At 40.3% G+C, this 23,666-nt stretch overlaps 1 protein-coding gene across 13 annotated transcripts in view; it reads left to right on the forward strand.

Annotated features, from left to right (window-relative positions):
- The window catches only part of FN1 (fibronectin 1), a 69,750-nt gene that overhangs the window by 23,214 nt on the left and 22,870 nt on the right, over window positions 1–23,666 (forward strand). For 7 of the 13 annotated variants that reach the window (XM_058705831.1, XM_058705842.1, XM_058705885.1 and 4 more), the window contains exons 14-28: window positions 1,429–1,609; window positions 1,808–1,984; window positions 3,006–3,134; window positions 3,242–3,331; window positions 4,359–4,553; window positions 5,339–5,611; window positions 6,933–7,199; window positions 12,248–12,342; window positions 14,011–14,179; window positions 14,959–15,045; window positions 16,296–16,487; window positions 17,796–18,068; window positions 19,192–19,374; window positions 21,508–21,597; window positions 22,886–23,155. In XM_058705831.1, coding sequence (XP_058561814.1) covers window positions 1,429–1,609; window positions 1,808–1,984; window positions 3,006–3,134; window positions 3,242–3,331; window positions 4,359–4,553; window positions 5,339–5,611; window positions 6,933–7,199; window positions 12,248–12,342; window positions 14,011–14,179; window positions 14,959–15,045; window positions 16,296–16,487; window positions 17,796–18,068; window positions 19,192–19,374; window positions 21,508–21,597; window positions 22,886–23,155 — 2,671 coding nt within the window. The remainder of the gene's footprint in view (window positions 1–1,428; window positions 1,610–1,807; window positions 1,985–3,005; window positions 3,135–3,241; window positions 3,332–4,358; window positions 4,554–5,338; window positions 5,612–6,932; window positions 7,200–12,247; window positions 12,343–14,010; window positions 14,180–14,958; window positions 15,046–16,295; window positions 16,488–17,795; window positions 18,069–19,191; window positions 19,375–21,507; window positions 21,598–22,885; window positions 23,156–23,666) is intronic. The other 6 variants (XM_058705856.1, XM_058705875.1, XM_058705918.1 and 3 more) reach the window with 1 other exon arrangement.

Consider the following 23,666-nt stretch of genomic DNA (forward strand, 5'->3'; position numbering starts at 1 on the left):
ACATTGAATTGGAAAATCTTCAAAGAAGCAGCAGTGATTAATTTCTTTAAGATTTTTAACGATGAAGAATTTTCAGGTTTTTCCTCAATGGATATTATCCAAGAGTGTATTTTTGAATACTTTCTTCTGATGCCTAACCTTCTAGAATTGAATAAAACAGTTATCATGAAATCTGATCTAATTGTAATGACTAATTTGAGATTTTTTCAACGTACTTGAGTTAAAATTTAAATTTAAAATATACTACGATCCATTTCATTTATTTCAAAAATATAAATGGGGGTGCCTGAGTGACTCAGTCGGTTAAGCGTCCGACTTCAGCTCAGGTCATGATCTCACAGTTAGTGAGTTCGAACCCCGCATCCAGCTCTGTGCTGACAGCGCAGATTCGGATTCTGTGTCTCCCTCTCTTTCTGCCCCTCCCCCACTCACACTCTGTCTCTCTCTCTCTCAAAAATAAATTAACATTAAAAATTAAATATATATATGTATATAAATGGACACTTGAGTATTTGAATTATTGAGGAACTGGTTGATTGGATAATTTTAAAAAGTCACTGGGCATTAAAAATGTATTTTGACTTAGCTTAGAATATTTACACTTAAAAGGATCTCATCTTGTTTGAAGTAAGTGTTTTTCTTTTCCACACATTTTACTGCAATGAGTTTTGTGATCCATGACATATTAATGAAGCTGGACGGATGTGAAATGTAAACTGGAAGCAAAGATTAAATAAACTGAAATCACATTCTTCTGCAGTCTTGCCCAAAGTTGGCTAACCGCTTTTGATGGGGTAAATCATATCCAAGAATGAGTCATACAGCCAGACCAGCTGAACCTTATATGTGATGGTTGCAGGAACTGAGTCACAAAGTAATATTATATCTTTATTTCTGCAAGGCAAGAAATTTGTATCCTACTAAGTGAGAAGTAGAATATCTGGCCATTTCCCACCTAAGAAAAGAATATATCTCTGTGCATCATAGACATTTAAAAAATGGGAGAGGCAAAACTTAGGCTCATCGTATTTTCTTGCTAATATGAAATAAATTTGTCTGGCAAAAAGGAAGGTGCCCCGTGCCTGTGACTGTGTGACCTTGGGCATGTCATATAACTGTTTCTTCACCCGTAAAATGAGGGCATTTATACCATGAAGTTGGAGAAGGGAGAGATGAAGACTGAATGAGAGAATGCAAGTAAAAGCACAGGGTGTGGTACACAATAAGCTATCAGTAAATATTAGCCACACTAATAATTATTGTTGACATTAAACTCTGCTACAGGTCCCTATTCTGATTTCAGTTTTCCACGATTTTCCTCCACAATGGAGCTGCACAGGTCCCTCGTTCTTTGAAGATTACTCATGATCGTCTCTGAATGTTCACCCTTGTGAATACTTATGTGATTTTTTTCTTTTAAATCTTTAGAAAAATTCCCCACGTGGTTGGAAGGAAGCCACCATTCCTGGCCACTTGAATTCCTACACCATCAAAGGCCTGACCCCAGGTGTGGTATATGAGGGACAGCTCATCAGTGTTCAGCACTACGGCCACAGAGAGGTGACACGCTTTGACTTCACCACCACCAGCACGAGCACAGCAGTGACTAGTACGTACCCGAGCCATCCTCATGTCCATGCCTGTGTTCCTCAGAGCTGCGCTGTCCTCAGGGAGTGGTTTGCTTCTCAAGTCCTATTCTTCCATGGATGGCCCCAATACTGTTTTTAAAAAATGGTGTTCTGTGGATGACAGTAGGACATTTTCTTGATGGCTGAAGGCTCCCTCTCCCCTTCCCGTGGCTGTCTAGGCAACACTGTGACAGGAGAGACGACACCCCTTTCTCCCGTTGTGGCCACTTCTGAATCTGTGACCGAAATCACGGCCAGCAGCTTTGTGGTCTCATGGGTCTCGGCATCAGACACCGTGTCAGGATTCCGTGTGGAATACGAGCTAAGTGAGGAGGGAGATGAACCACAGTACCTTGGTAAGCTAAATGTGTTGCCATGACAGCTTTTGAGTGGCTGATGGTGACTCTATGTGTATGTGGGTTGGGGGACCTCCAAGAAGGTGTTCATTGAGTTTCGGAACTAGTTGACAGCTCAGACCGAACAAACTTCCAATGTGAGGAAGGAGAACAGCTGACCCTTTCTAGAACTGAGCTTGGATTTTTCCTGAGCCATGCTCACATTTTCCTGGTCCCAGTGTGAGCTGCCTTACCCGTTTGCCTGGGCACAAGTCTGTACAACCATAGTGTTTTCTCCAGGGAAGTGATTGCCAGTATGAGGACCACAGCAGAAAATGTTAGCCTTTGGGGGTGTACTCATGCTTTTCAAATTCTCATGGTTAGGGGCTTTTTAAAAACTTGATTGTAGTATAATATATCATAGGCATACAGCTTGATGAATTTTTATAAAGTGGGGACATCCATGTGAGCAGCACCCAGATTAAGAAAAAGAACACTCGGGGGCATCTGGGTGGCTCAGTTGGTTAAGCTTCTGACTGTTGATTTCAGCTCAGGTCAAGGTCTCACAGTTCGTGGGATCAAGCCCCGAGTTGGGTTCTGTGCTGTTAGCAGAGCCTGTTCTCAATTCTCTCCCTCTTCTCCTCTCTCTGCCCCACCCCCACTCATGCTCTCTTTCTCTCTCTCCCCCTCTCTCAAAATAAATAAACTTAAAAAAAAAAGATCATCCCTCCTACCCCACACCCCCTCGTCCCCTGACCATAACCGCTACCCTGACTTTTAACTACAGAAAGCTATTTTTATAAATTTGGGGATGGATTACAAAAATTATATATCTTCAGAGAAAAATTTCAGAAAAAAAATGGTAAACAAAAGAAAAATCTCATAATGTATTGATAATTATCGATTACCCATTAGTACATTTCCTTCTAAACTTTCCCCTTCCCTTATGAATGTACAGTTTTAAAAATATCCCCTTACAGGTTGGAGTGATTTGAGGGATTGGTTTGCTCTGATTGGTAACCTTTCCTTTTTTACTTTAAAGATCTTCCAAGCACGGCCACTTCTGTGAGCATCCCTGACCTGCTTCCTGGACGAAAATACATTGTAAATGTCTATCAGATATCTGAAGAAGGAGAGCAGAGTCTGATCCTGTCTACTTCACAGACAACAGGTACATGTGTACTACATGCTGTGAGAAGAATTGTTTGTCTGCAGAACAGGCCTAGAGTGATATTTCCTGACTGTTTTCCTCATTTGCCCTTTTCTTCTTTTTGTTAGCGCCCGATGCGCCTCCTGACCCTGCCGTGGACCGAGTCGATGACACCTCGATTGTTGTTCGCTGGAGCAGACCCCAGGCGCCCATCACAGGTGAGCGTGGCCTCCTCTCCCTGGCTGCCATGTTAGTCTTGATGGAGTAGGTGGCGAGGTGGCCGATTCTAACCTGTGGACAGGGAGGTCACGTAAATCTTCTGCATAATTACTAGTCTAGGGTAGAGGGGTACGTGTGTGTGTGTGTGTGTGTGTGTGTAATAGTAATTCAGAATGTGATTATCATCAAGGCTTACAGCTCAATTTTCTTACAGATCATTTCCCATCATATCCATTTTATTGACCCCCATACACACAGACACACACACACACACACACACACAATTTCTTAAATTTTTTTTAATGTTTATCTTTATTTTTGAGACAGAGAGAGACAGAGCATGAGTGGGGGAGAGGCAGAGAGAGAGGAAGGCACAGAATCTGAAGCAGGCTCTAGGCTCTAAGCTGTCAGCACAGAGCCCGACGCGGGGCTCAAACTCATCAGCTGCGAGATCATGACCCAGGCTGAAGTCGGACGCTCAACCGACTAAGCCACCCAGGCTCCCCAACACACACAATTTCTAAAGCCAGTTCATGGACTTATTTAACCAGGCATTTCTGAGGCCGAAGAGGGTTAATTTTTCTGAAAACCTCATTCTAAGACTTATTCTTAAAGAGGTAGCTCAGTTGCCTTCTTTGCTCATTAAGTGGCTCAGCTGCCTCTAAAGTTTCTGAAAGAGACAGTGCTAGACAATCTGCGCTCAAGGTAGTTCACTAATTGCTTTCAGTGCTCGGAGCTCAAAGAGAAGAAATCATTTTAACATGAGTATTTTCACCTCGTGGCATCTCTAATAGACATTTATTAAGGATATTAGGTCTTCAAGGATGATATTTATTATTTAAAAAGGTTTGCACGGCTGCTCTTATTTTACCTTTGTACTGAATAGTCCTTATGAGAAGTGGCAACATCACTGGTTCTTAACTAATCAAGCAAGATGCTAAGGGTTTTTCTGATAAGAGATTTACGACTTACGAAACCTCTGTTTCATAAAACAGTGTGGCTAACGTTTCCCCCTTGAATCTGCAGGATACAGAATAGTGTACTCGCCATCAGTAGAAGGTAGTAGCACAGAACTTAACCTTCCTGAAACCGCCAACTCCGTCACCCTCAGTGACTTGCAACCTGGAGTTCAGTATAACATCACGATCTATGCTGTGGAAGAAAATCAAGAAAGTACTCCTGTTTTCATCCAGCAAGAAACCACTGGTGTCCCGCGTTCAGGTAACTTAAAGTCACTTCTTATGGCATTGTATCTCTTAGGGCTTAACGAGGAAACACGACTAACCGCTCTTTTGTTGGCGAAATAAAAACTATCCTTGGACTGTGTTCATTTCCTTAGCCTGCTAGGGAGGACCAGAAATGTTAGACGAAAGAATAGTTGTTTCTGTGGGAGGGTTGCTTCGTCTCTGTCAACATTTCCTCCATGCAAGTGATCTTATAGATTAGTTTATCCCTAAACTTAAGAAATATGACTGAAATGTCCACACTATTAACTGACTTATCAAAGCTGGCTATTGGCCTTCCCGAATAAAAACTGACACCCTAGGGTCTTCACATTTTTCTCTAGAAACTTAAGGCTCACTTTCTCTGTTCCTTTGAAATACTATAAAATGGTTCAGTAAAATACAAACCACATTTTTTTCTGTTGTCACAATAAGGGTTTATTTTATTTTATTATTGTATTATTGTATTGCATTGTATTGTACTGTATTTTTTGCATGCTTATTTTAAACTACTTGATAGGACACTTAATATGTTGGAAACTCTTCGGTTAACCTACATATTTTAGATAAAAACTTCAAATGTTCTATGTAAGCAGTATGTCAGAACCATGAAAATATAAGAAAAAATTCATATTTTCTAGTTAAGAGACAAAATTTGGCATTAGTTTGGAATGAGAGCCCCTGTGAATTTGCTTATATACATCTAGGAAATTGGCTTAAAAAAAAAAACCACAATAGTCTTCAGTAGGAATTGTGACTGACCAGTTGGCTCTTGTCTGTTAGATAAAGTTCCCCCTCCCAAGGACCTGCAGTTTGTGGAAGTGACTGACGTCAAGATCACCATCATGTGGACACCCCCTGAGAGCCCCGTGACGGGTTACCGCGTGGACGTGATCCCCGTCAACTTGCCTGGGGAGCATGGACAGAGGCTGCCCATTAGCAGGAACACCTTTGCGGAGGTCACCGGATTGTCCCCCGGGGTCACCTATCACTTCAAAGTCTTCGCTGTGAACCAAGGGAGGGAGAGCAAGCCTCTGACGGCAGAACAGACGACCAGTATGTTCTGCTCTCATCCATCTCCACCCCGAATACTCCACCCTCATTCCCAATCTGTGGTGCATGTGCAGCAAACCATTTACTCCTAGGTTTATGGTTAGAAATAGGGAAATACCCAGTGGATAAGGAAATGCAGAGTGGACGTAAAGCACATCACACCTGAAAGCAAAACTGAGACCCGCTCCATCATGCTAAATGGTAACCCGTGCCCCAAATTCATGCACCCACGTAATGGCACTGAGAGAGGACAACTTCAGAGAACCTAATTTTCTTTGCTAACAGACACATGGATTACAAACCTGAGTATATTTTTTATAACTACATTTGTCCCCGTCAAACTTGAAATGTATGCTCTTAACCCTTCTATGAGAGAGTTACTTACGAATAGTGATTGCTTGAAACATTGCTTATTAAGTGCCAGGTCCTCTGCTCAGTTCTTTACAAGCGTTGTCCTTATATTTAATACTCTTTTGGATCTAATGAGGAAGGTCTTATTATCCTCATTGGATTCATGAAGGAATTGAAGCTCATAAAAATTTCTGCAATTTGTAAAGTTCCAGAGCTAGGAAGTGATGGAGCTAGATCTACAAAGACGTAATGGCATTTTGACTCTATGTCCCATTCTTTCAGTGATTATCCTTGACTATCTCCTAAGCATTCCCTTCATCTGAAAAGCGTTTTAAATTACTGCAGGGAAACCGCTAGTAATCATACTCAAGGAAACTCACGATGTGTGTGATTCTTTCTGATAGTGCACACTCACCAGTGTCTTACCATGATTCTGATGTATATGTTATAATTATTACCTGATAGGAATCATGGGAAAATTAATTTTATTTCTCTAGCAAAGGACTAGTCATTCAATAAATGCAGAGAATACTGTTTCTGTTCCTTGTAGAGGTTATGTCTTGCCCTCATTTTAGTGGGCTTGTCTCTCATTTCTTAACCTGTTTGGCTCAGAGCAGAGTCTAATTGTAGACTTCACGAGTGTTTTCGTTTTTGTATTTTTAATGCTATCTCTATAATGTTAGTACAATTTCAGAGGGTGATGGAAAAGTCAGGATGGAAAATTAGACCTTCCTCAGGATCAAAGTCAAGCAAAAAAAGAAAAAAAAAAGCAGCAATTTCTCATGACTGACACAGTTTTGCAAAGTTCTGTGTAGCACTCCATTTCTTAATGGCTCAACATTTCCAAGGTTTTGACTTTTGCTTAGTTTCAACCTTGAGAAATCTTTAGAAAATTCAGCTGGGCTTTTAAGTTTCAGTATGAGCATTACCAAGGTTCAAATATTTCTTGATGTGTTTCATCTTTTCTTTCTAGAATTGGATGCTCCCACTAACCTCCGATTTACCAACGAAACGGACTCCACTGTCATAGTGACCTGGACTCCACCTCGGGCCCGCATAGCCGGGTACCGACTGACCGTGGCCCTGACCCGGGGAGGCCAGCCCAAGCAGTACAACATAGGGCCCTCTGCCTCCCAGTACCCACTTAGGAATCTGCAGCCTGCCTCTGAGTATACTGCAACCCTCATGGCTGTCAAAGGCAACCAACAGAGCCCCAAAGCCACTGGAGTCTTTACCACCCGTAAGCCAAAGTTTACCCTCTTTTCTTAGTGATGTCATAGGTTCTTTTACCTTTATTTACACTCCCTGTTCTTCATCCCACTTTTAAAAAGTTAACTTAAAAAACCTTAGTATAAGGGGCGCCTGGGTGGTTCAGTCGGTTGAGCTTCCAACTCTTGGTTTCTGCTCAGGTCATGATCTCACAATTCGTGGGTTTGAGCCCCACATCGGACTCTGCACTGACAGTGAGGAGTCTGCTTGGGATTCTCTCTCCCTCTCTTTCCCTCTCTGCCTCTCCCCCTGCTCTGCTCTCTCTCTCTCTCTCTCTCTCTCAAAACAAATGAATAAACTTAAAAAAAAAAAAAAAAAAGGAAGATTTAAACCAGTGCTACTCAAAATGTGGTCATGGAGCAGCTATTTGAACCATGAATTGTTTCTTATTGGACAATAAGGAGCTTGTGCCATAATATAAATCATGAAACACACCATTCAGTTCAGTTGATTATTTTTCGAAGCAAGATTTTCTTGATGAAGGTAGCAGCATGTTAAAATACAAATGTTGCCAAGCTTCTTCTTTCCTCTGGGACCACTTTGAGTAACACAGTTTAAAGCACCTAGTTATTTGAAAATTGAATGCTATTGTATTAAATGAATTTACCAAATCCTAGTTAAGGCAAGGAAACAGCACCTATGTCTACATCCTAATACTCTGGGTGTTGAATGATAGCAGTAAATGTAGAATAAAAACATTTACCAACTGAATGGAAACCAACAGACCAAGAAGATAAGGAAATGATTTTTCTTTTTTTTTTTAATTTTTGTAATGTTTACTTATTTTTGAGAGACAGAGACAGAGCACGAGCAGGGGAGGGGCAGAGAGAGAGGGAGACACAGAATCCGAACCAGGCTCCAGGCTCTGAGCTGTCAGCACAGAGCCCAATGTGGGGCTCAAACTCATGAGCCATGAGATCATGACCTGAGCTGAGTCGATGCTTAACCAGCTGAGCCACCCAGGTGCCCCAGGAAATTATTTCTTTATGAGACTGCAGCAGATCAAAGTATTTCTGAGGAACAGAGTAACTTTTATTTTCCTTTTATCTTTCTTAAATTACTCTTGAAGTTCCACTTCAAGAGTTCTTAATAAGAGAGAAAATACTGACAATTTTTGGTCACATCTATCCTTTTTTATTCAACCTTTTATAGGAAGTGGCCTTAAATCTCCTATGTATCTACATCACAATAAAGACCTATATTCATAAACTGATTTCTATTAAAAACATTCTCATTTATATTACAAAGAATTACGAGACCCCTAATTTCTAGCTTTATTGGTTATTTTTAAATCGACCTTTTCAGTTACAGAAGCACGTAACACTTTTTGACATATATTACAACTATCAACTAGTTTACATTTTTCTAAAAGCTTTTAAGAATACAAACGTTAATAAGCATTCAAAAAGTGAATATAAGTTTAGTTGTAAATAACTATGGAATTTACTTCCCAAAGAAAATTCATTTTCCTGTAGGAATTCATAATTTACCCAAAATTTAATTCCATTTAAATTTGGTGTATGATTTTTGTTAGTGGAGTCTTTTTCTTAAGTAACTACTAATTGTAAGCAAGTGAAGTCTTTTTATTTGTAACTTAACCTTTAAATTTTGCTATCTTATGTTACATGTTACTAAGATACTCTAGAATCCATTAATATGAAACCAGTGTTTTATATTTCTTGTAAATATCTATTTCTTACAGATGCCTTTCATGAATTAGAATGGAGATTTCAGTAGATTTAGCCTTTTTCTGACCACATACGATTCTACAAATTAACATTTTTACTTTTTCACTCCTTAACATGATACATATTTTGTGTAGTTTCTTTTGTTGGACTGAGTGCCCACGAAAGAAAAACCATTTTCACTGGTACTAACCGTAATTAAGTAGAGTATGGCAGGTCAGTGTAGACTATTTGGAGACTTTGATATATTGGACATGTTATTTTTATTCTCTGCACAGTATATTTATATAAAATAAAATTATATTTGAGTTAAGGGAAGTACTGATAGTCAAAACTAATTTTATTAGATAAAGGTTAACATAGTGCCTTGCACACAGCACGCTTTCAAAAAATATTCACTGAATAGATGATTGAGGGAAGAATGAGAACGAAAACAGTTCAACCAAGCTTCAATTTAAATAAACCTACTTAAGTAGGGAGTTCCACAACTTCATTTGAACTTGGAGAACTCTCTGAGGCTATAAACATCAGTAGGGCTTGCATATTTTTGAAATTGCTGTAAGTTTCTGTAGCTTTTTACTGTCTTACCAAGCTTAATTCTGGGAAGAACTTTTCTGGATTTTACAACTTGTGCCAAATTCTTAAAAGCAAATGTGAGGGTGGGGGGTGGGGGGCTGTTTCTGGGGAAAATACAGCTTATTCCTTTATAAATAGGGCAAATTTTATTTCTTTAACAGCTAGGCTATTCTTCATGTATGACCTGCCAGAACCCATAATTCATACTACAGTCACATCCTTTGTTTGACATCAGTTTGTGGGTTTGTGGTTTGGAGACTTTCCTGTAATGGTCTTCCCAGGCAGAGAGCATCATCTTAAACTTAGGAAGATTCTAGCTGGCTGGCTCAAGCAGTAGAAAACACCCAGTCTTGAAGCCCAAGACAGTTGAAAAGAATGTAATTTGTGAAAAGTTGTGGCTTTCACAGATGTTCAGTACAAGAAGCTGCTTGCTTTCTGAATTTTTTTTTTTTTTTGGTGGCCATTAACATGGTCACTCAGGGCTGGTCACGGCATTTTGTCAAAGTCAGCAGCAGCCAAGTGGTGTATGATTTCAGAGACTCTGGGAAGGCACCATGGATTACCCATCCTGGTTCCCCCCAAAACACCCTTGAAATAATAACATAGTTAGGAAACAGCTCACTAAACCAGTAGAACTTCAATTTGACCATTAGAGTAAGTAATTACAAAGTAGCCCACACACATATTTTATTTTTCCCCCACACAGTATTTTCAAAACAGTTTTTAAAATCACACATTAAAGTCCAGACTGGGGAGGGGGGGGAGGAAGAATTGCAATGGTGCCTGAATTCCCAAGTGATCACAGGGAAGATGAATGACTGGCACTGAGTAGTGAGTGGGGTCTTGAGACTTTTAATTTCCATGTGTGTGCCTCTGGGGGATAACTGTCTCACCAGCCATTCACAATTTAGCATAAATGCATTTAATAGTTGTTTCCCCCAGTGGGCACAGAATTTGGTTGGTACATAAAAAAGAAGGAATTATGAAGACATCAAACACGTGATCCGAGCTGGCAACACACTTGAAACCCTTGAATTTGACACTTGCCCTGTTCAAATGTCTTGGCTTTTGAGACCTCACCTTTCCCATAGCAGCCAGTTATTGAAATGCTCATTTCCTTATTACAAGGTTTAGTTGTTCAGCCGATTATATTTTAGAGATTCTAATTCTGTAGTAAGATTCATAGGACTGTTGAAAATGTCTATCTTTTTTTTTTTAAGTTTATTTATTTATTTATTTATTTACAGACAGAGACAGTGTGAGGTGGGGAGGGGCAGAGAGAGAGCGAGAGAGAGAATCCCAAGCAGGCTCTGTGCTGTTGGCACAGAGCTCAATGTGGGGTTCGAACTTGTGAACTCATGAAGTTGTGAACTCATCGAACTCATGAGTTGATCTCATGACTCAGGTCGTGAGATCATGACCTGAGCCAAAACCAAGAGTCAAACGCTTAACCAACTGAGCCACCCAGGTGCCCCGAAAATGTCTATCTTAAGTTTGTGTACACATACTCTTTCATCCTTTCTTTTCTTGTTTTTAAATTTGTTTACTGTTTATTTATTTTGGGAGAGAGAAAGAAAGAGTTGCATGTGAGGGGGGGAGGGGCAGAGAGAGAGAGGGAGAGAGAGAATTCCAAGTAGGCTCCACACTCAGTGCAGTGCCCAGTCCAGGGCTTGATCTCACAAACGATGAGATAATAACCAGAGCCGAAATCAAGAGTCAGTCGCTTAACCAACTGAGCCAGCCAGGCACTCCTCTTTTCTGTTTTTTTCTTTTTAAAGTAATATTTTTATTAAGAGAAATAACAGTGAGGTTAGGATGTTAGGAGATGCAAAATTAACTTTTGTTATAATTCTTAATTTCAGTGGCAGAGTACTAAGTTTTTTCAGTCTGATTATCCTAAATGGGTAATCACATATTTAAGGAACCTTTAGAATTTTTAAGTGTGTCTTTAATGGCAGATTTTGTTTAACTTTCATGTGGCATTTCTTATTGCAACCAAAAATAATTGACCATAATTATGGAATAATTCAACTTAAGGCTATTTTCAGATCTCATCTGTAATTTAACTATTGTTCTCAAATTAATGATTTAAAAAGCAGAATGATAATCAATTTGTGGTCAGTTTCATATTTCAGTGGGATTCTCCAGGGAAATTAATTGTCCTAAAATTCAAATCCCAAACTTGATGAAAAGACACAAATCATAGACTGCAAGGACTTGAAAGTGTCTTCTTTGTCACTTAGCTCTTTGTCACTCAAGTACGATGCATGGACTCAGCATCAGCATTCCAGAAATGCAAACTTCTAGCCCCATGTTGGTCCTACAGAGTCAGAACCTGCATTTTAGCCAGGTGTCAGACAACTTGTGTGGCACAGAAAAGACTGAGAAGCGCTGACCTACTCCAAATTCTCACCCAGTGAGGGTGTTACATTCAGGATCCACTAGCTGAGTAAACAGAGGTTCTCCATAAAAGTAATTGTTACTGGGGTGCTTGGGTGGCTCAGTCGGTTGAGCAGATGACTCGAATTCGGTTCGGGTCACGATCCCAGGGTTGTGGGATTGAACCTGCGTTGGGGTCTGTGCTGGGTGTGGAGCCTGCTTGAGGTTCTCTCTCTCTCTCTGCCCCTCTCCCCACTCTCGCTCTCTCTTTCTCTGAAAAAACAAAAACAAAACAAAAACAAAAAAATTGCTACATGCATTCTGTGCAATAGTCTGTGATTCCAGCACATTGAACACATGCATTGATTCTATTTCACAGGGCAGCCTCTCGGCTCTGTTCCACCTTACAACACAGAGGTCACTGAGACCACCATTGTGATCACATGGACACCTGCTCCAAGGATTGGTTTTAAGGTAAATTGCAGATATCCCTAACCTCTTGTGAGACAGCCCTGAAGTGGCCTTATGTTTCTGAATGTGGTAGAAACAGGATTTTGGGAGTCAGGAGACCTGGGTTTTATTCACTGCTTCTGTCTGTGCCTCTCTGACTGCATTGTCCAGGCATAACATTACTGTGGCCTCACTGGATTTCTGGAAGGATGGACTGAGGTTGTGGAAGTGCTTCGCAAAAGGATAAAACATTAGTATGGAACTGTTGTTGTTATCTGATTTTCTCCATCCTTTCCCCCAGGGGACTGCATTTTAAAATATATAAGGAAACGCCATTTGTTGTGTTGTTCTAAATGGGTGTCAACAAGTTCACAAAAACCCATTTAGAGAGACCAATTAAAGTCAGAGTCACTTAAAAATCACATTTTCATCCAATCATTTCATCTCAACTTGTTCAAAGCCCCTTGGGTGAATTTCTTAATAGAAGTTAAGATTAAGGTCTTCCCTGTAGATATCTGGATTCATGTTCTTTAAAGTAATGATATTAGGAAAGTGATGAATACAAATGAATATGTTTAAAAGAATTCCTTTCTTTGGCATTTAGAGTATAGGGAGAGAAATATTTATTATAATTGGAAATCAAGACTAAATCCCAATGACAGCTTGTTTAAAAAAATACACCAAAGGTCACTTCTTTTTTGAAATATGCAAATAGCCATATTGATGATTATGCTACTTAAATATAAAGAAACGGTTTTTGAAGATTACCTTTCAAATTCTCCTTAATCGTGTCATTCTTACTTTCAGAAGCCTTGTAACCTACAAAGGACATCTCTAGAGTAGAACACTGTTTGATGATACGGTATTGCCTAGGTTTTGAAATAAAATATTAAAAAATTGAAAATTATGGGCACATTTATTTTAATTCTTCTTTTGTAATATACTGTCCTGCAGTTTAAGCTATGAACATACTTCTTCAAAAGAAATGTTTCTGAAGTACAAAATGTTAAAGGCTCTACTAACCTTTCCATTGAATGTTCATAACTCATTAAAAAAAGTGCTAGAGGATTTCTTCCAGCAAAAAAGAAAATAGAGGGGCACCTGGGTGGCTCAGTTGGTTAGGCATCTGACTTCGGCTCACGCCATGATCTCACCAGCCATATGTTCGAGCCACGTGTCAGGCTCTGTGCCGACAGCTCAGAGCCTGGAGCCTGTTTCAGATTCTGTGTCTCCTTCTCTCTCTGCCCCTTCCCTGCTTGCTCTCTCTCTCTCTCTCTCTCTCAAAAAACTAAATAAATAAATAAATAAATAAATAAATAATAAAAAGAAAAAAAAGAAAATAGAAATGAACTGCCATGTTGCCCCAAGCCTCTGTGTACTTCTGGTTTATATCAGGAGATTATTTATCAAGCAAAACCTTATGTAATGACATTTCTCCAGAGACTTCCATTACAAGCCAATGTAATGCAGTTTGGGAAGATACCTCTCCCACCTTGCGCCCCCAGTCCAGGGAGCTTCCAGTTGAAGAATCTAATAGAGCGAAAGGCAGGCGCCAACTCATTCCCTAATAAAAGCACAGCATGCAGTGTGCATAGAAGCTCACATTATACAAAGCATGACCAAAACCTCTTGGCAGTAACCTAGCTCTGGAAATATTTGCCCTTGGTGTTTATTTTGCTTTCCTTCTTCTAGCTGGGTGTACGACCAAGCCAGGGAGGGGAAGCACCACGAGAAGTGACTTCAGAGTCAGGAAGCATCGTCGTGTCTGGCCTGACTCCAGGCGTGGAATACATTTACACCATCTCGGTCCTGAGAGATGGGCAGGAGAGAGATACACCGATTGTAAAGAAAGTTGTGACACGTAAGAGGAGTCCTTTGCCTCTTTTCTTTTAGCTTTTAAAACTGTTCCAATTTGTAAAAATAACTGATATCAGTATCACTTTTTGCTTCTGATGACGGTGTAAGAGGAAGATCCCATGTCTCCTTATCTTATTAGCTATTTCTAAATTTGGAGCAGCAAGTTCAACTCTTGTCATATATTCCATGGCATCAGAACTGTTCTTTCTAATGTCAAAAATATTTATGAACTGGAAAGACAGAAAAAATGTCAGTAGTATTTCAAAATTGTTAATTGTAAAAAAAATGGTCTCAGAGAATTGCTGTCCACCATGGTTTCATAGTATAGCTTCTATTATGTTTTTACTGATTCTTTTTTTTTTTTTTTTTTTTTATTTTATTTTATTTTTGGGACAGAGAGAGACAGAGCATGAACGGGGGAGGGGCAGAGAGAGAGGGAGACACAGAATCGGAAACAGGCTCCAGGCTCCGAGCCATCAGCCCAGAGCCTGACGCGGGGCTCGAACTCACGGACCGCGAGATCGTGACCTGGCTGAAGTCGGACGCTTAACCGACTGCGCCACCCAGGCGCCCCTGTTTTTACTGATTCTTAAAAAGAAGGGATGGAAGGAGGGAGGGGGAGACAGAGGAGAGAGAAAAAAGAAAGTGGAAAGAAGGAAGGGAAGGGGAGGGGAGGGAAGGGAAAGGAAGGGAGGGAGAGAAGGAAAGGGCAGCAAGAAACATTCCACAGGTCAAGTGCTTGGTGTTAGCTTTAACTTGTAACTTAAACTTTTTTCTGCATAGCATTGTCTCCACCCACAAACCTGCACCTGGAGGCAAACCCCGACACCGGTGTGCTTACAGTGTCCTGGGAGAGGAGCACCACTCCAGGTAAGCCTGGGATGTATCAAGGGCAAGTCTGTGTGGTACTGTCACAGGACAAAGGTGTTGGAAACTTTGAGAGAAAGGGTCAACATTATAAGTACCCAGCTTTCCATAAAAAATATAGTACGTGAGCGTACATCACAGAGTGACATGTAGAGTGTTTCACTGCATGTGTCTTTAGAAAACAGGAAAGTGAACAAGGCAGACCCTTATCAAGCTGTAGGGAATCATGAGGGCTGACAGAAACCATTCTGGATGGTACCTATTGCTCAGTGGCGCTCAAAATTGCCAGAAAAAAAAAAAAAAGGCTGAAATCATACTGCAGAAATTTCCTTTTGTCTATTGTTAGAGAGTCTAAGTATACTATTCAATGAAGTTTTACAAATATTTTGTCATGAGAGGCACCACAAAACTCTAAAGGTGATGAAAGACAGAAATGACCTCCAGTTTGAAACTTTAAGCTGGCAAGTCGCATGCTTGTTTGAAACCAGATCATTAACATTTAGTCTTCGTGGATGGTCTAGGCTGCCTGTCTGGATGGTCACTAGCAAATGTAATGACCTAAACCTTTATTTCCATCCAGTTGGACTTTCTTGTCTAGACACCATTTTCGTGTCCAGCCTGTTCCTCACCCTTTAGTAAGTTTAACTTAAACATATTTTCTCATTTAGTCTGGTCCCTGTGGATCTCTAATTATCACTGTTTTAATTTGAATGTCTCTCTCTTCCCCCTCAACACTCTTACTGCCCAGTTTCTATGATTCCTTACATCTTCCACAGTGAGCATTTTTTGTATACAATATAAGTATAGCCACTTTTGTTTTTCATTTTGTCTCCTTTCCTTATTCCCTTCCTGTAAATCCCATAGGTTCAGACCTTGTAAATTAGGAGAGCCCATATTGGGGAATATGCTTAGGGTTGAGAACCATTCCAGACTAAGCAGGTAAAATGGAGGATTCCTCATCTGTCCTGAAGATGATCTGTTAAGGCAAAGCAGGGTATAGTGGTAAAAGGAACCTGGATTAGGAGTCAGACAAGCCTATGGTAATCACTCCCCCATTCCAAGATTTTCTTTAAACTGAGGATATTAATACCTGCCTCAAAGGGTTGTTGTAGCACTGAATAACAGAAGAGTCCTCAATAAATGCTGGGTCCTTTCCCCATTCCCTTCTGTGGGTCCATCATTGGGGTCTACTTTGATTCAGCCTGGGTCACAAATGCTCTGTGCAGTAACTTCCTCCTTTCTGTCCTCTCTAGACATTACTGGTTATAGAATTACCACCACCCCTACAAATGGCCAACAGGGATATTCTTTGGAAGAAGTGGTCCATGCAGATCAGAGTTCCTGCACTTTTGAAAACCTGAGTCCTGGCTTGGAGTACAATGTCAGTGTTTACACCGTCAAAGATGACAAGGAAAGTGCCCCTATCTCTGATACCATCATCCCAGGTAATGGAACAATAAGCAGTTATCCTAAGAGTGGCAGATTCGATGAGAGTGGGGACTGATATCTTAATCCCCAGATGGCTGAGTGTGTCAGATACATTTGGGATTTAATTCTGACCTCCCAACCACACTCTCCCAAACCATGAAGTCAAAGCAACTATTTGGACAAATGCTTTTGCTGTTAACACCGCTTTACTTTCTGTGCTTCACTGGGATGCTGTTTGTTGCGATGGGTATGTAATGGAGTGGCAACCATGGCCTTCACTCTGTACTGTCAGCTCACGTGGAAATATTACTAAAACAGTGTCATGTGTCTGTCCTCTGTACTGACAGGCTAAAAGTAATATGGTAAATGCATCCCATCGGTACATCTGTCCCTGATTTTACAGTCCATATCCATTTTCAACAGCTCTCTGTACAATCGTACCTATCTCCACATGTGAGCATTGGCTTAGCACTGGGTTGACACGTCCAATTCTTCGTCTTGCAGTTTCAAATCCTTCCTTCATAAAACTGAAGAAAAAAAGAAAGGCCATACCTTCGGGTGTTCTTTCTGGTGGATTGAAAGACAACACTGAAAAGACCTATCTAGGGATAGGTTTTTTATTTGCCCCAAATTGGATTGTGACTGAATGAAAGCATTGGACAGGCGGTGTTCTCCTTTGCCCTGTTTGGTAGAATGCTTTTACTAATGCTAATTAAATAACTTTGATTATGAATTAAACAAGATATTGGCAATAGTATTGGACTCAAGTCTGTCTTCCACCTGAATGTGCTTTTGAATGGCACATTTCACACCATACAATGATACTGCATCAGCATTATGGCCATAATGTTGTCATGAGTTTTTGTATGGGAAAAGAAAGAAAAACCCACCGATGTTTTTTTTTTAAGCTTCTTCATGCAAGCTCTATTTTCCTACTAAAACAGTTTGGATTAAAAAAAAAAAAAACAGCATTGTTGATACTTACTACAGATATCATGTCTAGGTTCTAAAAATGGTTTTGACCTCCTAAATAGGCCTATAATTTTTAGGAATCTGAGAGGTTCAAACTCTACTATTTAGAGACACTTGTAAAATGCAAGAAAATCCCAAAGAATATTGTAACCTGTCTTACTCTCCCAGGAAAACAAACTATTCATGATGATTAGGATGTCTTTTCAGAAAATTTGGAAAAGATTGCATATTACCATCATTGCTTTAACATTCCATCAATTATTACCACTGGTAACCTGATGTACACTGCTTTATTTTTTCCTCTTTTTTGCCTCTATTTTCCTTTTGCCCCTCTTTGCTTTGTAACTCAATAGAGGTGCCCCAACTCACTGACCTAAGCTTTGTTGATATAACCGATTCAAGCATCGGCCTGAGGTGGACCCCGCTAAACTCTTCCACCATTATTGGGTACCGCATCACAGTAGTTGCGGCAGGAGAAGGTATCCCTATTTTTGAAGATTTTGTGGACTCCTCAGTAGGATACTACACAGTGACAGGGCTGGAGCCGGGCATTGACTATGACATCAGCGTTATCACTCTCATTAATGGCGGAGAGAGTGCCCCTACTACACTGACACAGCAAACGGGTGAATTTTGAAAACTTCTGTGTTTGAGATGTGGACGGTGTTGCATGCTGCCACCAGTCACTCTGGTTAAATATGGATGTTTCGTGGGAAAAGCCAGCGATTTGCCAATGATTAAGAAAGAGAGGGTGGGTTGAGGCCCGGGGCGAAGGAATTGAATGTATATGCTACACTGATTGGATGCAGGCATATGCAAGTGGTCTTAAAGACACTTTCATTTAAGCCACAAATGTGTAGAAAGCTAGTGAGATCTGATCTGTTGAACACAAAATGGCAAAGGTTAAATGAATTTGCAGACTTGGAGTTTTTACAAAGTATCTCACATGAATACCAACTCGGATAATGAGCACCAGTTTATGAGAGAGGTACTTATAGAATGTGCCGTTATGCTCTTCTTTCGACTCCTTGATAAACCCTACCATGTTCCCTCTTTGCAGTGGACTTAAAAACCCAGTCAAATTTAGGGCGGGTTGGAAGGGGGTTGTCTTGACATAGGAGAAAAAGAAACTTTGGGGCACTGTGGATTGCATTGCCATGGCTAGGTAAAGAAACTCCTCTTTAACCAGTCTGGGGCCAAGCATGCAACATTCCGAAGGTTCTCTGCCCTGCATGGTAAGAAACATGCTGAGAACCAATCTGCATGAACCCTTTGCACTCGTAGGTAGAACTCACGGAGTGGGATCGTAGCGATGCCGGTAGCTGTAGTCATCTCACATCAGGGGAAATGGAGGACCTCTTGTCTTTTCGTCTGTGTGCATGTGTTTGAAAAGTACTGCTGTGTTTCTCTTTGCTGTGTGGCAACTTCAGCCTCTTCAGCCTGGGATAAAATAACTGTCACTGGTGTTAATAATGTACTTACAATCAACATGTTTGAAAGTAGATGAAAAGTATTCTTTGAAATGTACTGATGGCAGAAAGGTTAAAGAGGCCTAACAGTACTGTGTGTAGTGTTTTATTTTTAACAGTAGTTCACTATGATTTAGATCAGATTTAGATTAGACTGTTTGCATGATTCTGACTCATTTCCTTAATGCATGAACTATTGGTTTTACCTTTCCAGCTAATTTTTGTTACCTTTCATTTTAAAAGTGACATTGACTCCGTCTTCCCTCTTATTTGAAACCAGCTGTCCCTCCTCCCACTGACCTGCGATTCACCAATATCGGTCCAGACACTATGCGTGTCACCTGGGCCCCACCTCCGTCCATTGAATTGACCAACCTCCTGGTGCGCTACTCCCCTGTCAAGAATGAGGAGGATGTTGCAGAGTTGTCCATCTCTCCTTCAGACAACGCAGTGGTCTTAACAAGTAAGCAGTCAACTGTATCTGTTCCATAAATGCTAAGCTAGAGCACGAGGAGAGAATTCCGGGTTCTCAGGGAGGAGCAACTAAGATCAAGACAGCTACAGCAAAACTACAAACAAAACCCCAAATGTGATGTGTGACTCTGTACACTTTGAAAGATGTCACGTTTGTCACAATTTTAACGTATGTATCTTTGAGATCCACAACTTTTTAAAGATCACAGTAGAAAAGCACCAGCAGCGAAGTTCGAAGACTTCAAATAAATTCTGCTTCCAAATAAGCACATACAAATAAATGAATGTCAAGAGAAAATAGAGGACTAAATTTAGATGTTCAGAGAGAGAAACAATAAATATTGAAAATAGTGTCACCATATCTGTTTTATTCTCATTAAAAAAAAAAAAAAAAAAAAAAAGTGCCAGTGGGTAATCTCCAGCTTCTGAAAACACAGAAACAGTGACATGTTACCAGGATAGATCGGGATGATGCTGTTTTGAAGAAAGAGCCAGAAGTGTACTTGGTACTTCAGAAAGAATCTTTTGGCAGGATTTCTCTGAAGGCTGAGGACCCAGAAAACAGCTAACATTCAAATAAACAGCAACCATTTATGTGTCTTTCTGGATCCTACCTTTTTGAAATAGACATTGTTTATTAAAGAAAATAGAAGGAAGCTGCAACATGGTGCTGTTTTTCCTGTAAATGTTGCTTCTTATTATTTTCACCATAATAGTAAAATAAGCACATGAGAATAGCATAGGTTTCTACGTAAGGAAGGAAAGAGCTCACATTTAGGTATATTACCAAATGACGGTCTGAAAATATCCTCTATGTTGCAGACACATTTTAGAAAATGAAAGGCAGCTCAGCATGACTATAGTCTTGGCTTCTCATTTCATGGCTGAGGGTGAGAACATCCTTAGTTGTGCCTATCAACAGGACTGTTGTTTCTGTTCTCGATTACTCTGCAGTCAGTAGTTACAGCATTGCTCATTACACAGCTCCTGCTTCAGGACCACTGTCTGCCCCACTGACTGGTCACATGTTCGTCACACATACTAAGATCTTATTTTAGATCCTGCTCTAGATTGCAAGGTAGCCATCCCCCCCGCCGCCCCCCAGAGAAGCCATTATTACCCAATTTTACAGATGAAGCAACCGAGGTCTCTAGTGGCTAAGTCAATTGCCCCTGGGCAAGCAGGAATAAGGGAAGTAGAGTCTAAGTATCCAGCTCTTTAGTCTGGTGCTTTCCCAAACCTTGCGGCCTCTGTACAAAGGCTGAAGAGGAGATGGTGTAGAGGGGAATGAGGTCTACTGAGTAGGAATTCAAAGGTTAGAAACCCTACTCTGTACCTTTCTGGGGACCTCAAAATTAAGAGTAGAGGATACTCAGGAATGTGTATGTAATTTTTTAAGTAGTCTGTTCTTCCTTCAATATGGTGGAACCAATCACTTTCTTCATGGAATAGGACTCTTTTCCAGTAAAGGTTAATTATTAAGACCACTGGTCTTGGTCTGGGTCAAATCCTATATGATCTAGGGTAAGTACACCAAAGAAGATGACTTTTCTGCACCTCAGTTTTCTCCTGTGTAAAATGGGGATGGTTATAAACCAAACTTTTGGGGGAAATGGGTCCTTTCGTTGTTATGAATGTGGTGATGTTTTCATAAGTTCCTACATACACCACAACCTGTCAAAACTGTACACTTTAAATATTTGTAGTTTATTGTATGGCCACAAGTCCACTTTCAATTGTAGCAAACTACTTCCTGGGGTTGTTGGTGAGGAGTAAATGATAATCCACAGTGCCACGGTCATTATTACTATATGCCTTCAATAGATACCATATTAAGTGGATGACAGAGATAATATTACATGGCAGCGACCATCTTATTGCAGATGGCTGAATCACTCTCAGAAGTGGAACTGAGGGCAGAGCTTAGAGATGTCACAGGGTGAGGTGACCTTTCCTTATCACCTTGTTACAGCCCATCTCCAGGTAGCAATAGTCATGTCAGTATAAGTCAGTTATAGGACTGAACCTTTTTGTATTTTATCAGTTGAAATAGTCCTAAGGGTGCTTTGCTTTTTCGTGCTTTTGAGCACAATTTAAAAGTAAGTGCCACTTGCCTCTTCAGATCTCCTGCCTGGAACCGAATATTTGGTCAGTGTCTCCAGTGTTTACGAACAACACGAGAGCACACCTCTTAGAGGAAGACAGAAAACAGGTGAGTCATGTTGGCAGTATGCTTATCAAATAGCTCTCACCTACCAATTTTAATAGTAAAGTAGAATACTGCTTCTTAAAACTACATCTCCATTCTTGTGATGGTAGTGGTGCTATAACCTTGTCATTCGTTTTTGATCACCGGTCTTAAAAATTAAATGATACTTCTTCAAGTATTATCCTGATTTCCAGTCACTAAGATTATACTCTCTGCTCCCAGAGAGGACTCAAAATAGTCCAGGAACTTTGTTATCTGTCCTTGTAAAAAATCACCCAAGAATAATATAATCCCTATTTATTTAGAGATAGCGAACATTCCTTTTCATTAGGCAGCTCTAAGGCTGACCCAACACTGTCCTTGTCATGGAAGTCTTTTCCCTCCTTTGCTAAGCCAACAAGTTTATCTTTTTTATCTGCTTGATGAAATATGCATGCATAATGTAAAGAAGTTGATTTGAATCCCATAATATTACATTAAAGTCCTTAAATATGAGGGCTTCTATTAATTATTCCTTTTAAGAAACTGCAATGTGATGTATCCATTAACTTATGTATTATAATCCACTTGCTTCCCCAAAAAAGTTGCGACACCTCAATTTGGTTTGAATATGTTATTGAATAGAATAAGTAATTATTAGTACTAAAATAAAAATTTTCTGGTAGTCCCAGAGAGATTAAGTGACTTGAATTTGAGATAAACTCTAAATTCTGATTACTTTTTCCATGGTACACTAAATTTTCAATTCATGAGGATTTACCTGCATTGTAATTTGTCCAGGATGATGTCTTGTTTTAGTTTTTGAGAGCTTTATGTTTGGCATTATTATCACCCCATTGACCTATCAGTTCCCTTTGAGTATAGAAAACTTCTTTGAGAGCCAAAAGCTTGAGAGTGGGCATAACTTGCCTTATTTTGAGAGACACAGGATAGAAACGTGGAATACTTGAACACTGAAGCATTTGAAAATAATTCCCAGGATATCTTAAACACCCATCTTTAAGAGTGATGCAGAAGCCTAGAATAACAACACACATACATAACTTGGATTATTTAGCAAAAGAAAAAAGAGCTTGAGTTGGCCATTTGGAACTGAGTCAGTTTAGGATTTCGAAATTTGTGTGTGGCTTAGAATCAGTGCTTCATAACTTGAGGTTTATGGCAATATGTTGTGTTAATGAGAAAGGACAGACAGAAGGCTGTGTGTTACCTTCCCTGCATTCTTCCTCACCTTCTAAACTGGTGGTGTCTTTCCCCATCCCCACCTTTCTCCACTGGGTGGGAAACACAGGTCTCGATTCCCCAACTGGCATAGACTTTTCTGATATCACTGCCCACTCTTTCACCGTCCATTGGATTGCTCCTCGAGCCACCATCACTGGCTACCGGATTCGCCATCACCCTGAGCACACTGGTGGAAGACCTCGGGAAGATCGGGTGCCCCCGTCTCGGAATTCCATCACCCTCACCAATCTCATTCCGGGCACAGAATATGTGGTCAGCATCGTTGCTCTTAATGGCAGAGAGGAAAGTCCTCCCTTGATTGGCCAACAGGCAACAGGTAACTTGTTTTCTGGTCTGCAAAGAAACTCCGAGGACTTTCCTGTGCAGGGGGTGTCTTCTGCGAAACAGCTTTGTGTTGTCTGAGTCATTGTCTCTTAAAAATAGATTGTGGTTATGAGACATGGAGAGAGAAGTGAGAGTGTATGTGGAGAAAATCTCCTTCTTAGACTGTATCAGAGATCATTTTTTAATGAACATCTTAGTTTTTATTTTTTGAGAGAGATAGAAAGCGTGAGCACAAGTTGGGTAAGCGCAGAGAGAGAGGGAGTCATAGAATCCGAAATAGGCTCCAGGCTCTGAGCTGTCAGCACAGAGCCTGATGCGGGGCTCGAATCCACAAACCGTGAGATCGTGACCTGAGCTGAAGTTGGATGCTTAACTGACTGAGCCACCCAGGTGCCCCGAAGATCATTTTTTTATTGCAAAAAATTTCTCACCGAATTTAGATATTTATATGTTTCCAGTACCTAAAGTTTTATTCAAAATATTAAGAAAGTCCCTGTTTCAAA

The sequence above is a fragment of the Neofelis nebulosa genome, chromosome 2 (assembly GCF_028018385.1).
Source record: "Neofelis nebulosa isolate mNeoNeb1 chromosome 2, mNeoNeb1.pri, whole genome shotgun sequence".
NCBI lineage: Eukaryota > Metazoa > Chordata > Mammalia > Carnivora > Felidae > Neofelis > Neofelis nebulosa.